General features: G+C 38.4%; 1 protein-coding gene across 4 annotated transcripts in view; it reads left to right on the top strand.

Moving 5' to 3' along the window:
* The window catches only part of RGS12 (regulator of G protein signaling 12), a 173154-nt gene that overhangs the window by 82757 nt on the left and 71042 nt on the right, over window positions 1-19355 (top strand). For all 4 annotated transcript variants that reach the window (XM_077815887.1, XM_077815889.1, XM_077815888.1 and 1 more), the window contains one exon: window positions 12755-12776. In XM_077815887.1, the coding sequence (XP_077672013.1) occupies window positions 12755-12776 (22 nt within the window). The remainder of the gene's footprint in view (window positions 1-12754; window positions 12777-19355) is intronic.

Genomic DNA, 19355 nt, shown 5'->3' with positions numbered 1-19355 from the left:
TTCTGAATGTGGCAATAAAATATTTATTCTTCTTTGCCAGATTTGCTATGCATATTTTGTTTTTATGTAGCTTAGATAAAGTATGTGATAAGAAAACAATTTTAAAGGACATTCTGTAGAAAAGATATTCAGTTAAATCTCCATTGAGTAACAATGTGCAGTAGTTTAAATTGATTCTTTTTCCCTGTGAATTGTTACTTTTACAATGTCTTTCCCATTAGCTATTGTAAATACCCTCTTTCATAAGAGAACTGAAAGCAATAAGCTATCTAACATGCCTTATTTAATTGGCTTTGGGGTGAGGATCTTGTTCACAAAATCTTACATCAGAAAATCAATTACAACCATTTTTTAAAAAGAAGGTAGAAATAATATTAATTACTGGTGTTTAGGTCAAGAAATATATTTGAGATGACTAATTACAATGAAAATGCAAGAGTAAAGTTCTAAAATATATTTAACAAATATATCTTTTATTATATTATATCTATATATTTTAAATTTTGATTGTCAAATATATTTTAGAATAGGGTTTCCCAAATTATGGCATAAAATCCCCAGAAGGGTCATGGAAGTACAGTACAGTAAAAACTGTAAACTTTTGCAAACACTCAAATTTAATAAATTTAAAATGTTAAAAAAAGGATACATAACGTAATGCTTCTGATGGTGTGACAGAGGATCTGGGCAACTGGCCATAATTCATATATCTTGGCAAAAAAAAAAAAAGTGCTTGATCAAGAGGTTGATCAAAACTAATACAACCAGACAACCTCATGTGTGAAATGCATTCTCTGAACTAGGTAGTTAAATGTTTGAAAGGTGGGTATGAATCGCAAGAGTCTTGGTGTCCTCAGTGGTCCATCTCCTAGAGAATGAAGCTAGTCCCCAGACCATATTCTGTGTGTATAGGTATCTTGAGAAAAGCACTTTGGAAAGTGGAGATAGCTGTCTTGGATCAGAGGAAATGTATTGACTTGCACACTGATCCCAATTTATAGGCTTACTAAGCAAGTCGTGAGAACATCAGTGAGGGAGATCTCTGTCCACAGCAAAGATCTGGTGGTGCGAGGACAGCCAGTGAGGCTGCCTGTCTGGACATACAAGATGAATACCTTATGTAGTTTTGCTTGAGATCTGTAAACCTTGGTCTGTTTTTAACAAACCATATATATTTTTTTAAATTTCAGTTTCTTTTACTAATCTTGTTTTTATTAAGATTCCTGTTGTATTAGTAACTTCACACAGAAGTCCTCAAAATAATTGAACTTCATAGCTTCTAGAAAGAGGTTCTGAAGGGTAAATAGTTTCTGGAATTTACAGCCTCCACTTAGTCTCAATTATGGGACATGGACAGAGGAGTCTGCTCTCACTGAGATGCGTTAACATCAGGCTGAAATGGATGAACTGAAGGGGCAAAGCCAAAAGGCAAATGAGAAGATGAGAGTTGGAGGCGGGTGCATATATCTGATATTTTCCCCGTATTGTTGTAATCTGGAACCCCAAATATTGGTTTAGTTTAGAGGGCTAGATGTAGGAGGAAAGTAATGGCGTATCCCGTTAAGGCTACTGTACTGTTGTCATCTAGGAACCCCATCACGGTTTATTGCAGGCTAGTGCATGATATAAGTGTTTACAAAATGTTCTACACTTCTTTCTGAGATTTTTCAAGGGTGTCTAAGAGAGCTAGGCACTCAACTCCCATTGAATTTCAGGCTCCTTGAAAATCGCAACCTCTGCTAAAAACATTATTATGGGCAAAACAGTCGGATAGCTGATATGGGATTCAATAAAGAACTGAAGGAGGGTACTATAATTAGTGTAATTAATGCCAATCAACATGGGTTTATGGAAAATAGGTCTTGTCAATCTCACTTTTTATCTTTGTTTGATGTGAATACATATTTGATTAATAAGTTGCAAAGAGTCCTGTGGCACCTTATAGAGTAACAGATGTATTGGAGCATAAGCTTTCGTGGGTGAATACCCACTTCATCGGATGCGTGGATGTATTCACCCATGAAAGCTTATGCTCCAATACGTCTGTTAGTCTGTAAGGTGCCACAGGACTCTTTGCCACTTTTACAGATCCAGACTAACACTGCTACCCCTCTGATGCTTGATTGATAAAGATAACAGTGTTGATGTAATACAGTTAGACTTCTGTAGGGCTTGGTACTATGACATTTTCATTAAGAAACTACTGACTAATGGTTATGAAAATGCAATTGTAATCATATTCTATTGAGTGTGTTGATAGTGAGGCCCCTCAGGGATCAGTTTTTGGCCCTATGCTGTTGAGCTTTTTTATCAATGACTTGGAAGAAGACATACAATCATTACTGCTAAAAATTTTCAGATGACACAATGATTGTGGGAATGGTAAAAATGAGGAGAACAGGTCACTGATACAGGGTGGTCTGGATTGTTTGTAAGATGGGTGCACACAAACTATATATATATATTTCATTATGACCAGATATACGGTCATACAGCTAGGAGCAAAGACTTACAGGCCATACTTACAGAATGGTGGGAAGCAGTAATGGATAATCAGCTGAACATGAGCTCCTAGAGTGATACTGTGTCCAAAAGGGCTAATGCAATTCTTGGTGTATAAATAGGGGACTCTCAAGTAGGAGTAAAGAGGTTATATTACTTTTGTGTTTGGCACAAATGAGATTATACTGAAATATTGTATCCAGTTTTGGTGTGCCTAATTCAAGAAGTGTGTTAAAAAATTGGAGAAGATTCAGAGAAGAGTCCATGAGGATGAGTCCCTGTCGTATGATGATAGATTAGAGGAGCTTAATCTATTTAGTTGACCAAAGAGAAGGTTAAGGGATGACAAATATATGACATGTAGTTTTATGTCCTTTGATTCAAAACTATGGTATGTTCTGAAGTGCTGGCTGCCAAAGGTATGTAGACTTCTAAATGTTGCAACAATTTCGAAATCCAGCTTCTGTCCCTGAAAGATAAACTTCAGGATATTTTTAGACTTCCCCATGCAGTTGACATCTCAAGTTGTACACCCTTAAGCAGCTATCAGATTGAAACCAATGCCTTTATTAAATAACATTGTTCTGTGCTGTATCAATCATTGCTGAGGATGTCAAAAGGCAACTGCTTTCAACCCCCCTCTATCCCAGAATCATAACTTACCATTTTAACTTTGTAAGACAATTAAAGTCTGTGGTACTGCTAATATGAAAGAGTAGTGCCTTCCCTCAAATTGCTGGCATCTCCCAATAAACTACTCTAAGATAAGCCTTTCTTGAAACAAGCTGCAATGAAACTCTTGATGAACTTGAGGAATTGGGATGACCATATGGTCTTCCTTACTTGCTAGGGCAGTGGTGCACAGAGGAATTTCACAGAGTATCTCTCGACTGGAACTTAAGGCTATTGGATATGCCTTGAAGGAATTTCCCCTTCCTGGAGCCTCAGACGGTCCATGTGGAATATGATAATAGAATCATAGAATATAAGGGTTGGAAGGGACCTCAGGAGGTCATCTAGTCCAACCCCCTGCTCAGAGCAGGACCAGTCCCCAACTAAATCATCCCAGCCAGGACTTTGCCAAGCCTGACCTTAAAAACTCTAAGGAAGGAGATTCTGCCACCTCCCTAGGTAACCCATTCCAGTGCTTCACCACCCTCATAGTGAAATTTTTTTTCCCTAACATCCAACCTAAACCTCCTCCACTTCAACTTGCGACCATTACTCCTTTTTTCTGTCATCTGGTACCACTGAGAACAGTCTAGATCCATCCTCTTTGGAACCCCCTTTCAGGTAGTTGAAAGCAGCTATCAAATCCCCCCTCATTCTTCTCTTCTGCAGACTAAACAATCCCAGTTCCCTCAGCCTCTCCTCATAAGTCGTGTGCTCCAGTCCCCTAATAATTTTTGTTGCCCTCCGCTGGACTTTTTCCAATTTTTCCACATCCTTCTTGTAGTGTGGGGCCCCAAACTGGACACAGTACTCCAGATGAGGCCTCACCAATGTCAAATAGAGGGGAACAATCACATCCCTCGATCTGCTGGCAGTGCCCCTACTTACACAGCCCAAAATGCCATTAGCCTTCTCGACAACAAGGGCAAACTGTTGACTCGTATCCAGCTTCTCGTCCACTGTAACCCCTAATCCCTAGTTTGTAGCGGTGCATGGGATTCTTCCGTCCTAAGTGCAGGACTTGTCCTTGTTGAACCTCATCAGATTTCTTTTGGCCCAATCCTCTAATTTGTCTAGGTCCCTCTGTATCCTATCCCTACCATCCAGTGGATCTACCTCTCCTCCCAGGTTAGTGTTATCTGCAAACTTGCTGAGGGTGGAGTCCACGCCATCCTCCAGATCATTAATGAAGATATTGAACAAAACCAACCGTTGGAGCACTCCGCTTGATACCGGCTGCCAACTAGACATGGAGCCATTGATCACTACCCGTTGAGCCCGATGATCTAGCCAGCTTTCTATCCACTTTATAGTCCATTCATCCAGCCCATACTTCTTTAACTTGCTGGCAAGAATACTGTGGGAGACCATGTCAAAAGCTTTGCTGAAGTCAAGGAATAACACATCCACTGCTTTCCCCTCATCCACAGAGCCAGTTATCTCATCATAGAAGACAATTAGGTTAGTCAGGCATGACTTGCCCTTGGTGAATCCATGCTGACTGTTCCTGATCACTTTCCTCTCCTCTAAGTGCTTCAGAATTGATTCCTTGAGGACCTGCTCCATGATTTTTCCAGGGACTGAGGTGAGGCTGACTGGCCTGTAGTTCCCCGGATCCTCCTCCTTCCCTTTTTTAAAGATGGGCACTACATTAGCCTTTTTCCAGTCTTCCGGGACCTCCCCCGATAGCCATGAGTTTTCAAAGATAATGGCCAATGTCTCTGCAATCACATCCACCAACTCCTTTAGCACTCTCGGATGCAGTGCGTCTGGCCCCATGGACTTGTGGTCGTCCAGCTTTTCTAAATAGTCCCGAACCACTTCTTTCTTCACAGAGGGCTGGTCGCCTCCTCCCCGTGCTGTGCTGCCCAGTGCAGCAGTCTGGGAGCTGACCTTGTTCGTGAAGACAGAGGCAAAAAAAGCATTGAGAACATTAGCTTTTTCCACATCCTCTGTCACTAGGTTGCCTCCCTCATTCAGTAAGGGTCTCACTACTTCTCTTGACTTTCTTCTTGCTGCTAACATACCTGAAGGAACTCTTCTTGTTACTCTTAACATCTCTTGCTAGCTGCAACTCCAAGTGTGATTTGGCCTTCCTGATTTCACTCCTGCATGCATAATATTTTATACTCCTCCCTGGTCATTTGTCCAATCTTCCACTTCTTGTAAGCTTCTTTTTTGTGTTTAAGATCAGCAAGGATTTCACTGTTAAACCAAGCTGGTTGCCTGCCATATTTACTATTCTTTCTACACATCGGGATGGTTTGTTCCTATAATCTCAATAAGGATTCTTTAAAATACAGGCAGCTCTCCTGGACTCCTTTCCATAGGGAGTCCATGGGGAGGCCAATAGGGAGGCCATGGCTTATGTTGCTGTCTTTTGCACTGTAAGCGCCTTACTTTAATCATAGGTAATCAGGACTCTGTAATAAGCTGCAAGGAAAAACATTAGTGTCTACCTCCTACATGCATAGACATACCAAGTGGGTAAGCAGGAAGGATTCCTGCCGAGGAAGATACTACAAGATGTTTTTGTTTTTGCAGGCCTTTAATTCTTTCTTTTTTTTTAATTTCATTTATTGGTTACCACCACACTCCTGGCATATAAACATGTCTTTATTATTGAAGTTATTTGGAAACCAGGATCTCTTGAGTTCTAATTTGGATGTGAAAATATTTTGAATGATTAATACGATTCAGATTTCTACTCTTGGCTATTCTCACAATCTTTTAGCTAACTTAAATACTTTTGTAAAAAAACAAAATTGCATATCTGATATGAAATAGCAAAATAAAAGTCTAAGGGTTTCTCAGAGTTCAAATAAACTGTAGTAACAGGTTTTCTTTTAATAAAATATTTTATTATGTTTAGAAATATCATTAAAATTAGGTTCCAGGTTCTTTTGAGCAATAAATGAGAGTAGCCTGGTGATTTTATGGTATTTTATCATTTTACTTGAGGTAGGAATTATGCAATTGTGTAGGAATCAGAGAGGTGTGTATACTGTAGAATCTAAATAGCTTACCAATTTTTACTGGTTCCATGTTAAAAAGTTATTTCCGTGAAATCATATTTATACACATACTGTATCAAATCTGTTCCATAAGTGCTCTGAGTAGTATTCTACATAGACAACTGAGAGTAGAACATGACCCATAAAGTGTTAAAGTGAGATCACCATACTACTTACAAAATCAGGTCTTGCAACTTTCTCTCATGGACAAATCTAGACAAGCTTTTACTGAAGATTTAAAGCGAGAAATTGCTGCCTTTGAATGCTGACTGCATACTGTTTCTGACAAAGGTAAATTGAATTTTTTTAAGCATTTACAAACATGTTTAGAACCCATTACTGTAAATTCAAATGCAATCATTAACAGCTTTAACTAGTACTAAATACAGCTGTCAAAGGCAGATTAGTTTAAATTATGGATTAGGCTATCTTAAAATGTACTTATGTATCTTGAAGAAGAGTTCTGTGGAGTTTGAAAGCTTGTCTCTTTCAGTGGGTCACCTCAGAGCCATAGGCACTGAGTTTTTTTTTGTTCGTTTGTTTTTTTTCCCTCCTCCCTAGTGGGTGCTCCGCTCTCGCTCCACCTCTTCCCCTGAGACCCCACCCTGCATGCCCACGGCTCACTCCTCTCCACCTCCCCTGGGGCGGTGAACAGCTGATCCGTAGCCAGCCCTGGGGCCAGAGCCACTCTGGCTTGTGGGTGCTGAGCATCCCCTATTCTTTTTCTGTGGGTGCTCGGAGCACGTATGGAGTCGGCACCTATGCTCTGAGCAACATAGCTATGTCCACCTATCTTTTAAGTGTAGATCAGGCCTCAGAAAATTTAAGATGAATTAACTGATGGTGTGAAGTTAATGTTCATAAATTAAATGCACATTAAACTCTTGCATGGACACGCTCATTCAGAAGTAAAGTGGCCTTAATTTGCTGTAGCTTGGAGGAGGTTTAAACTACGGTGACTTCAGGCCACTGTGTCCACATATCTATTCAGGGGACACCATCATAGGGCCTAATCACATCAGCCACACTATCAGAGGCTCATTCACCTGCACATCTACCAATGTGATATATGCCATCATGTGCCAACAATGCCCCTCTGCCATGTACATTGGTCAAACTGACAGTCTCTACGTAAAAGACTAAATGGACACATATCAGACATCAAGAATTATAACATTCAAAAACCAGTTGGAGAACACTTCAATCTCTTTGGTCACTTGATTACAGACCTAAAAGTGGCAATTCTTCAACAAAAAAACTTCAAAAACAGACTCCAACGAGAGACTGCTGAATTGGAATGAATTTGCAAACTGCATACAATTAATTTAGGCTTGAATAAAGACTAGGAGTGGATGGGTCATTACACAAAATAAAACTGTTTCCCTATGTTTATTCCCCCCCCCCCCCACTGTTCCTCAGATGTTCTTGTCAACTGCTGGAAATGGCCCACCTTGATTATCACTACAAAAGGCCCCCCCCTCCCCCTGCGCTCTCCTGCTGGTAATAGCTCTCCTTACCTGATCACTCTCATCACAGTGTGTATGGCAACACCTGTTGTTTCATGTTCCCTATGTATATAAATCTCCCCACTGTATTTTCCACTGAATGCATCTGATGAAGTGAGCTGTAGCTCACGAAAGTTTATGCTCAAATAAATTGGTTAGTTTCTAAGGTGCCACAAGTACTCCTTTTCTTTTTGCGGATACAGACTAACACGGCTGCTACTCTGAAACCTGCTGAATAGTGTGTCTATTGTGTGTGGCATTAATTGATGCACAATGAACTTCACACCATGAGTTAATTCATTTTAATGTACCTGACTGTCCCCGTATAGACAAGCCCTAATATGTTTTAAAAGTCTACTGTAGGCAGACCAGGTGGATGAGGTAATATCTTTTATTGGACCAACTTCTGTTGGTGAGAGAGACAAGCTTTCGAGCCACACAGAGCTCCTCTTCAGGCTGGGAAAGGTACTCTGAGCGTCACAGCTAAATGCAAGATGTAACAGATTGTTTAGAATAAGTAATTAGCACATATTGTAAGGGACTATTCTAGGTAGAGTATCCGGTAACACCTCTGCAGTCATAGGACAAAAAGAGGGAGATAGGCCATGTTTCCATTCACACTTACGTTGGCAAAACTTGTGTCGCTCCGGGGTGTGAAAAAAAACTCCCCTGAGCGACATATGTTTTGCCGGCATAAATGCTCGTGTGCATAGTGCTATGTCAGCAGGAGATGCTTTCCTGCTGACATAGCTACCGCCACTCGTTGAGCTGGTTTCATTATGTTGCCGGGAGAGCTTTCTCCTATTGGCATAACGTGGCTGCGTGAGCAATCTTCCAGCGGCACAGCTGTATTGGTACAGCTGTGCGACTGTAAGCTTGTAAATGTAGACATGACCTTAGTGCGTTACAGATTGTTGTAATAAGCCATAAATCCAGTGACTCTGTTCAATGATTTTCAGTGTCTAGCGGAGATATAAATTTAAGCTCCTAGGCTCATCTTTTGAATGTATTGTGAAGGTTTCCTTTGAGGATGGGGATTGATAGGTCAGATATAGACTGACTGGCTTTGTGAAAAGTGTTCACCCACAGGTGACAGTGGTTTTTGTCTTTTATCATTTTCATTTGAGAGCATAGTGATAGTCTGGCTTCACCCACATAGTTGTTATTGGAGCATTTAATATACTGGATGAGGTGTACCACATGTTGTTGTAATAGGCATGTCTAGGATCCATGAATCTTGACAGGTAATCATTGTAGCAATGGAGATATGTCTGCAGGTTTTGCATCTGTTGTTCTATCAGGATCTGGTGCTGCTTTGAGTTGGTGTGTCCTGGTCTGTGGGGAGCTTGCTTCTGATGATGAGCTTGGAGAAGTTGGGGGGGTGGTTTGAATGCCAGAAGTGGGGTGTTTGGGAAAGATTTTTTTCAGGATAGTGTCCCCATTGCGTTTGAGTTGTAGTTGTTTGATGATACTCCATATGGGTTCCAGTCTGGGGTGGTAGGTGATAACTAGGGGTGTGTGGTCAGATGGAGTTTTATTTCTGTATTGAAGCAGGTTCTTTCAGGTTGTCTGGGTGGCCTGTTCCATGATGCGATCTACTTCTCTGATGGAGTGTCCTCTTTTTGTAAAGGTGGTTTTAAATGTGTTAAGGTGTATATACCGGACTTCCTCTACAGAGCATATTCTGTGGTAGCTGAGTGCCTGGTTATGGATAACAGATTTCTTGGTGTGTTTGGGATGGTTACTGAATCTATGAAGGTAGATGTGGTGATATGTGGGTTTCTTGTATATGGTTCTCTGGATTCCATTGTTCCAGATGATTGTCCAGGAAGTTGATGCTAGTGTGGAAGTGTTCCAGAGAGAGTTTAATGGGTAAGTGGTTGTGGTTGTGGTTGAAGTTGTGGTGGAAATCTATGAGGGAGTTTAATCTCCAGAGGATGAAAACATTGTCCAAGTGTCTCAGGTATATCATTGATTTAGTGGTGCAATTGATATGGCTTATTACAACAAACCCGCTAACTCCGTCTTTTTGTCATATGACTGGAGAGGTGTTAACTGGCCATTCTACCTTGAAGAGTCCCTTAAAATATGAGCTAACTACTTATGCTAAACAATCTGTTGCACCTTGCATTTAGTTGTCTCTCTCACCAAGAGATGATGGTCCAGTAAAAAATATTACCTCACTCACCTTGTCTCTGTGGCAATGACACGGCTACAACTACACTGCACAGTGTAGACAAGGCACTCTGTCTATAACACATGCTAAATCAGTTGAGTTAAAGCCTTCTACCACCTATCACAAGCACTAAAGTCAGTTAACTGGAGGAGTTCTTTTAATGTTTGTTTGGAAATCATACTATTCTTCCTTAAGGGCAATACAACACTACAAAATTTAAGTAGACCTAACTTACATCGGCATATAGCTGTGCAGTAATTACATTGCTTGAGTGTGTCTACACTTTGCTTCTTGTGTCAGTGGTGCGCGTCCTCACCAGAGCACTTGCACTGATTGAACTGTCAGTGTGGGGCATTGTGGGACAGCTTCTCAACATCAGCAACAGTCAATGTAAGCTACGCAGTGTCTACACTGACACTGCTTCAACCTAACTACATCGACATTGACTCTACACTTCTTGTGGAGGTGCAGTTATTAAGTAGGTGTAGTGGGCAGTTACGTCAGTGGGAGAGAAATTTTAATGTAGACACTTAGAGAGTTAGGTCGAGGTAAGCTGCGTTGCATTGACCTAACTTTGTAGTGTAGACCAGGGCTAAGAAATGTTACTTTACAGTTTTTAACTGCCTAATTACTGAATGGGAAGTAAATGACACACTCTTAAAGGCGCTTGTGAAGATTCTGTTCATTTCCATTGATGCCTTTCAAATATAGCAAAAAAGGAACACCATTAATGTTTGAATTTAAGATGCAAACAGATATGCTAAGGTAACAGACTAGACCTAAAAATATATTCTGAGAAGTAATCTGATTACTTTTTTCCTGAAAAGTACACCTATATTCATTTGTTATTTTTATTACCTTTTTGGCAGTCTTTGTTGTTTATGTTCTGAGTAATGGTGCTGAAGTCATAGTATTCAGTATAACCAAAGTTTCACCATGCAATATGTATGAGTAAAACAAAAGGAATCTAAAAACAGTCATTAATTTGTTACTTTCATAAGAGTTCAATAAGTACTATGTAGTGGATTATATTTAGTACACAGTATTCAATCATGTAGATTCCATTTTAAAAGTAACTTTACAATTATGAATTATTGTAAAATGCCAGATTTGAATGTGGAATAGTTGCTAGACTGTCATGCAGAATACTTTCTTATAAGTTAGCATAAAATATTTTATGCACCTTCATGAATAGCATCATCCCAAATGCTAGAGTGCCAAGGTGGTGCTGTTGAATGAGTTTGAAGGAGATTCACAGATGCTGCTTGGATTATATTATTATGCTTTACAAATTCAAAGGGAGAGATTTATTTTTATATAACTTCAAAAGAAATGTTTTTTCAGTGATGCATGAAAAGAAAAGCAATGATTAAAAATCTATTTTGATTAACATTAGCATAATAAAATGACAGGCTTTGAAAATTCGAAATTACTACTAACTGAATTTTTTTTTAAAAAAAAATGGGACCAAGTCCTCAGCTGGTGAAGCTAATGGAGCTGTACTAATTTATACCACTCAATATTATTGATCTAGTCCTTAAATATTATAGAAAGGACTTCATTTAAAAAATGCAATTAAAGTTTTAAAGGTGACTGAAAGTTTTTGTGGGTTTTTGTTTTTTGGTTTTGCTTTTTAATTTGGCCTCTGCCCTATTTTTTGTTTCTTTATGATGTACACATCCTGAAAGGAGATATATAAGTGTTTTTTCCCGCACTGATTGTTCCTTATTTGGGAAATACCATAAATGAATAGTCTGAACTTTTCAGGTCTTGTTAGAAGACCACTAGGGGGTAAAAATGTGACCATTTAATAAGTTAATTAAAAGGACATGGATTTTTGAATAATCAATAAGGACTTCCCCTATTTAAAATGTTAGTCGTTTGAATGGATGTTAACAAAAAAGAATGAACAGAAAAAGTTCAGTCTGACTAAAAATTGCTTCCACCTCTTAACTTCTGCTCAGCTCAGGGTAAAGAGCAAATATATGTGTACTGTAACACATGTTCGGGGAATGTCCACCCACTAGCTTTTACAAAAGTTTTAACTACCTTAAATTAATTGGGAATTCAAGGTAAGAAGTGTTGCGTAGACAAACCCACATTGTCATCATCTAACTGGTTGCCCACTCATCCTAGGGCCCTACGCTATGTCAACACTGCAAAATTTGATGTGAAATCCTGTTGGAGACAGGTTATGGCTCTCTTAGCATAGCTAGTTGAGATAAATACTTTTACTTCGACATAGTGTGTTGGGAGGTATAAGTTGTACCTTAACTAGCTACACTGAGGTAAAAACTACCTGTACTTTGTCTCCACTAGGATTTTACATCAAGATGGCTAACTCAATGTAAAAACATGTTTTTGTTTCCCCCAGTAAAGACATATAGAGTCCAGCCTGAATTTCTATTGTAAAAAAAAAAGGTGGGAAAAAAGAGAACCTCTCAGATCTTCTTTATACATCATAGAGGGACAAAAAAGGATACAACTTTTTTTTTTTAACCTTTGACGGTTACCTTTAAGAATATAAGGATCAGATCTTAAAAACATGTACACACAAGTAACTTTGTAAGCAGTCCTGTTGAACTCAGTGTGACTACAGACATTGAGAAGCATGTTGCCCAATAAATATTTTTGGGATCAGGCTATAAGACGTTAGTTCAATAGCTTGGGAGAAGTTTGTTAGGGGGGAGGCAGCAGCTGTTGGAAAATAACTGCTGACTCATTTATACTGTCTCTCCCACATGTCACCTGGGGCTGACTGATTTTCTGGGCCAAAATGCAAAGACTGATCAGCACTTTCAGTATTGTATGTTACTCAGAAAAGTTTCTCTCTGTATTGTCATGAAATTTATGTAACTCATCTCTTTCTCTCTCTTTTATTGTAGTCTGCAACTGTGTCTGATGGAGGTAAGCTAAAATTTGTTGACACTTTTATTAGTATTCAGAAAATCAAAGTTCCCACATTAAATAGTGTGGTAAAGTGTGATAAATTAAATGTCATATGACAAGAAGTGTTTGCTTGATAGACATGATGGGCCCATCTTGCAATCCTTAATGATACACTGACTTCAGTAGGAATTGTGCCTATGAAAATCCTGAAGGATCAGGCCTCATGTTTTTCAGGTCATATTCCTTTGTTTACCTACATAAATTCTTTGTGGCATATGGATTTAAATACACGCATGTTATTACAATTAGAATTCTTCATTTGTGATTTATTTAAAAAGTTGATCTCGTGGGATATTATAAAATTGGTAATTGATAAAAACTCTCTCATTTTTTAAATATCCTTTATGTCCTGTATATTCTTTTACCATTGCATTTTTCATCAGCAGCATTTCATTTTACATGTTAAAACAAGTTTTTTACTGTTTTGTCTTGCAGAGACGGCTCCTAGCTCATAGGTTAGGTGTGATCTCAGAGCTCTTGTTGGGGCTAAAAGGAGTGTCTTTTTATAATGAAGTAGTGCTTTCGTTTTGGATAAATAAGATGGCATCCTTAAAACCTGAATAAATGTAACCCAGCCTGAAGTTCTTGCTGTTCTGGGATAACTGTTGGGTAGAGTCACTGTCTATGCTACATTTTGTGTTGAGCCATGAGGAACTGAGAAGAAGCTATCTGACTCTTTCTTTTGAGAACTCTGAACCAAAATCCACCATTTAGATTACCATTGCTACCTGGGCCTCCTACTATGCCGGGCTTCAAACAGAGATAAAGAATTGTGTTTAAATTCAGTTGAGTGGTAGTTTCAGCTAATTAAGGTTCTAATATGGTTTGGCAGCTGGAAAAAGTTTGGTAGAACCTTATTTAAAAACGAAATATTTTTTTAGCTAAGTTGTAACTAGTGACTGAAGAAGTTCAATCCATGCTGGACATTTAAAAAAAACAACCAAAAATGTGTTCTACATAGGCTAGAGCATGCTCTTTTAGCATGGCCCTTGCACCATTTGGGCCCATCCATAATAACCAATCAAGTTGTGTTAGAAACCAGTTTAGCTGGAACAGTTTAAATATGATTCCTTAACGGTATACAAGGCCTTTAGTATAGCTTAGTTTACAGTAGAGGTGGTTTGCTTCTAGAGTTGCCTCACTTGGTCCTGCAAAGGATCAGTCTTGCATATATTTTAACCATTTTGGCTTTCTTTGAGTACTGTATAATATATACTGTTTAACTAGGTAAAAGGACGCAAACACCTGTTTAAGGAAAAAGCGAACTAAAACAAAAGGAAGATTCTGAAGCTGGAGGAGGGTAGGATTAGTTGCCTGTTTTTTGATCTAAGTGGAAGAGTAGGCAAATATATTCACAGCAACTCTCATTATTCATTCCTCCCCTATCTTTCTTTGTCATTTCTTATAAAAAAAAAAAAGTGAGGTCTGTTTGGGCCTCAGCCAGAAATAAAACCCTAGATAGAGTTCACTGTGTCATTTTGCTAGCAGCTAACTTATCCCATCAGGTATTTTCGCTTTTTCAGCTGTCACCACTGTCACAGCACTTGGATGGGAGGTAGAACATAGAATCTGTTTGAAGCCCAACCACTAATTGGCCATGGGATAACAGGAAAAAAGACAGTGTGCACCTACTTCATCTCTTGTTTCTTAAACAAAGGCTATATCTTTATCTTCACTGTAAAAAGGTGTGTTTTTACAGTGAGTAGTCTGTCTTGATGGAATATTCTAGCGGAGACAAGGCACAGGTTGTTTTTACCTCAATGTAGCTACTGAAGATAAAAACCCTAGGTGAAAGGTGTAGGGTTGACCCTGACTAACTACATCGAGATAAAAACTATAATGCCTTGTCTCCACTATGATTTTACATCCAGTTAGCTCTCTTGAGTTTCCCATCTCAGTGTAAAAACACATCCTTTTCTCTGCAGTCAAGACATAAACTAACATACACACAGTGTTTGTAGGTTTACTAATCTGCATATTGTACAGACTACTAATTCCCCAAGAAATGATTTTTGTGTCCTGAAAGTTTATGTATTATAAATTTGTTGGTCTGAAAAAAGATTATGCATTATCTGCTTGTCTACAATGAAAAGTATTTCTCCTTCATGGCATGTCTAATCTCCATTGGCTGATGAAATGGGATCCCTGAAGTAGCACTCCCTTGATAGTAACATCAAGCACAATGTACTTCCATTTGTCAGTTTTATTGGAGATCTCTGGCTTGTCAGGTTCTGCTTCTCCAGTATTGTTACTGAAGTTATTTTCAAGTCTAGGGATAATTGTGTTTTCACAATTAATACTGTAGAATTTGGTTGAGTCGTGAAGTCTGAGGGCTGTGTAGGTTGCTGAGGTAAAAGAACAGATTGTAACTTGCACTCAGTATTCTGTTCTATATCCTAGTATTTTAGCTGTCTTTTCAGATAGTGCTGAAGATTTAACACCATACACTCTCTCAATTTTTAAGGTACCAGTGGATCCTAAATTCTGTACAAAGCTATAAAATGTAGACTATATGAAGAGTAATATTTAATAAATGCTTAACTGTATAGAAGGTAAACTGGAAAAATAAGACCCAAGAGAAGGGAGTGAAACGAGAAAAACTGAATAGAAATAAAATCTTAACTAATTTCAGCTAGAGCTGCACTAAGTATAATGTTCTGATTAATGTCTGTATGGCAATTTCAGACTTTTGCTTTCTTTGAAAATGTCACAGCAATGAATTTTTTCTATTTTTTTTTATATAAGCACTTCATTAGAAGACCCACAGAATTACATATTTTCAGGCTTGTCTAGGTTAGAGGAATTTGTTCCAGTGTAGCAACATTAATATAGTTAACACAGTGCAAATTTCCCTTATCTATACAAGCCATTTATGTCAGTATATCCACTTGTAAAAATAATTATATGTTTTTAAATCTATCCTTGTAACTAGAACAGGGGGCACACCAACTTTTATCTCTCAAATCACTAGTGCCTCATGTTATGTAAAAACTTTACATTAGAGTCTGGCTTTGGATGCTGATTGCTCAAAGCCATATTCAGTCAGATTGTGTAGTAACTCCAAATGTGCATGTTTGAGTTGTCACCACCAAAATAAAAAGTCACCACTGGCCAAATTTTCAGATTTAGGCACCTTCAGTTATGTACCGGAATCCAGGTTGAGACAAATTAAATAAATGGCTTAATTTTCAGAAGTGCTGTGCAGCCACTGTACTCATTTAAATCAGCAGGATTTGATAGGGTTTGAGCATCTCCTAATATCAAGCCATTTATTTAGGTACCTAACTTAAGACACCAAAGTTTGAAAATGTTGTCATTTTCTTCAATGGGTGGGAGGAAAAAGATCAATATGGGAAAATTATAGTAAGTACATTTCCCTTGAAGATATGTGAAAATAAGTCTTACAGGCTGTCGCTGAAGGAAGGCTAAGCCTCTAACCTCACTTCCTCCTGTATTTCCCCTCCTCCATCCTTCTGCCCTCAACTGACCAGCTGCACTTTGTGCAAGGTGAAGAGCGCTTCTAGATCTAACTTACTTGAAGCTGAATTTTGAGCTCTAAACAAACTCCCAGTTCACACACCAAATTCAGTCCTCAGGGCAATAAAAATACCAACTTTTGAGCGTTCAAAAAACTGGCTGTTTTTCCTGTGTGCATATTATTGGAGAAATATTAAGGGCAGTAGCCAATGAGAACAGAGGGATTTGCATAACTGGTGTGGAGTTATTCAGGAATAACTGTACATACACTACCCTTTCTCTTCAGATTGACTAATGGCGATCAGCTAAGTGAGCTGTAGCTCACGAAAGCTCATGCTCAAATAAATTGGTTAGTCTCTAAGGTGCCACAAGTACTCCTTTTCTTTTAGCTAAAGAACAGGGATTCAGAATTACTGAATAATAACTGAGAAATAAACAATAAAATCTGATTTGCATAATGACTCAGCTAGGGTGACCAGATGTCCTGATTTTATAGGGACAGTTCTGATTTTTGGGGCTTTTTCTTATATAGGCACCTATTATCACCCAACCCCTGTCAATATTTTTCACACTTGCTATCTGGTCACCCTACTCACAGCCATTCAAAATGCAGAAAATAATAAAATTGAGAAATGAGGTTATTGGTACGGATCAGTAACTATACTGCGTCTTTGCCCTGGGATCTTCAGAAACCATTTTTATTTCACTGCTTGTAATTCTTGTTCTCCGAGGCTATGTCTACAGTAGTCTTTTCTCCTCACACTTCCAACTATTGGTACTATTGGTACAGCAACAGTGGGAGCACTAGCATCAATAGAATGCAGGTTTGCTGGTGTTTTAAACATTGTGCCGTTTAGAGAGACTGTAGTTAAAATGCCAGATGTCTTCACTCCTCTCTTACCATTGCTGTCACTGATGGAGTTTCACAAGGGGGAAATTTTAGGCATAATATAGTGTTGACAAGATCAGTGGGTATATATTTACAGTATATCAGCACTCATCCACCTGGCCTTCCTTCTCAGAGATGTGGGCATTTATTGGTCACTGAAATACCCAGATAGTAGGTGAGGTAATTTAACACTTCAGAATTTTGAGGTATGTAATTTCTGACCTGTCACTCCCCACCACCCCGATTAGTTCCACAAAGTGGGTGTCTATTATTACTTTTTACTTTCAAAGAATAGTAATTGCATGTATGTGAATGTTTAAACTCTGAATTTTGAGCTCTTATATAGTATTTCATTGTAATTGTTGCTGCTTGTGGATTTTTTGTTGTTCTCATCACCAGAACCAGTTTATTTTTTCATAAGTAATCTGTTTGGAAAGCTTAGAATGTTTACAACTGCAAAATAATATAGAACTACATTTTTAAAACACAACCACAGAAGATACAATAAAAATGTGACAATTCTAAAAAACTAAAACGCTATTCTTATCTAAGTTGCAAATACCTGATGAATTGTCTCCTCTAACAGACCTATGACTTATCTTTTAGTTCTGATACCACTAGTCCACAGTTACAGTAGATGGATTCCACTGTGACATAAATAATTAAAGCTCCTTTAGCAACAGTGGTGAAAGGTCTTTTCTTTAAATTATTTATGTAGCATTTTATAGTGCTCTGTGTTAAGTATACTGTTGGTTTCTTCAGCTTGAAGCCATGAGGGAAAAGAATCAGTTTTCTCATAAGTGTGTAAAAGGCTAAATGGAATTGTTGGAGGAAAAGGCATTAGCTTGCCTTATCCAGGAAGAAGTTACAAAGGAAAAATGTTCCAAGCTGAGGAAAGAATCTTCACCCAGTGTGCTTTGGGCAATTACAGCTGAGTTTGGTATGGATTCAGGAGGATGGTTTTCAGTGAATGGTTTGAAGTATTTGGTTAAGTGGCACAACAGTGGCTCTTATCAGCTTTATCCAGGTAATGTCTTTAATGGTTTTATAGAATGTCTTCATCCTGCAACCCTAGGCAGTTAGTAATTATCAGGAATGTGCTGAGCTGCTCGTGATAAAAAAGTTTGTTGTCTGAAATATTTATGTAGATTTTATTAATAGCTGCATACAAATAAATCATCACTGAAATATATTCTAATCTTATTCTTTTGCAAGGTTTAAATGAGAGCTTTCAAAGCCAGATTATTTTTTAACACTTTTTTCAATATTTAATTGATAAAAATAATGTGTGTTCTATGGAATAGCAATCTGTTTTGTAAATAAAATAAAATAAAAATAACTCAAAAGGTGTATCATGCTTCTTTTGAAGGATTTAGGTTTGTGTAGAGTAAGTTAGCCAATCTGTCACACATGTACGTAAACAAGAAAATAAAATGAAAGAGACTGCCTGTCCATAGAGTGGCAGATTTCCTCCTCTTAATTTTTATTTTTATTGAAAAATTGGGAAAATTCCTATAGGTATATCATGATGTGTGCTATCTTTTCAGCCATAAAGAGAATTAGTTTGCTAGATGTTTTATAGATAGATTTCTGTTTCTCCCCTTAGACAATAGCATGTTTTAGTATCGGCGTGGTGGTGCAGCTGCTTACATGTTGTACATTTACTAAGGTTAATATACTTCTGTGTTTTGAATCATCTATTCAGATTTGAGTATAGAAAACCAAAGTGGCAAATTGAACAAGACTTGAAAAAAAATATTTTTGTCCATAGTATGTATTCATAGAATCCTACAATATCAGGGTTGGAAGGGACCTCAGGAGGTCATCTAATCCAACCCCCTGCTCAAAGCAGGACCTAATCCCCAACTAAATAATCCCAGACAAGGCTTTGTCAAGCCTGACATTGAAAACCTCTAAGGAAGGAGATTCCACCACCTCCCTAGGTAACCCATTCCAGTGCTTCACCATGCTCATAGTGAAATTTTTTTTCCTAACATCCAACCTAAACCTCCCCCTCTGCAACTTGAGACCCTTACTCCTTGTTCTGTCATCTGCTACCACTGAGAACAGTCTAGATCCATCCTCTTTGGAACCCCCTTTCAGGTAGTTGAAAGCAGCTGTCAAATCCCCCCTCATTCTTCTCTTCTGCAGACTAAACAATCCTAGTTCCC

This window comes from Eretmochelys imbricata, chromosome 4 (assembly GCF_965152235.1).
Source record: "Eretmochelys imbricata isolate rEreImb1 chromosome 4, rEreImb1.hap1, whole genome shotgun sequence".
Classification (NCBI taxonomy): Eukaryota; Metazoa; Chordata; order Testudines; family Cheloniidae; genus Eretmochelys; species Eretmochelys imbricata.
Note: the sequence above shows the minus strand (reverse complement) of the source record. Positions and strands in the feature narration are given on the sequence as shown.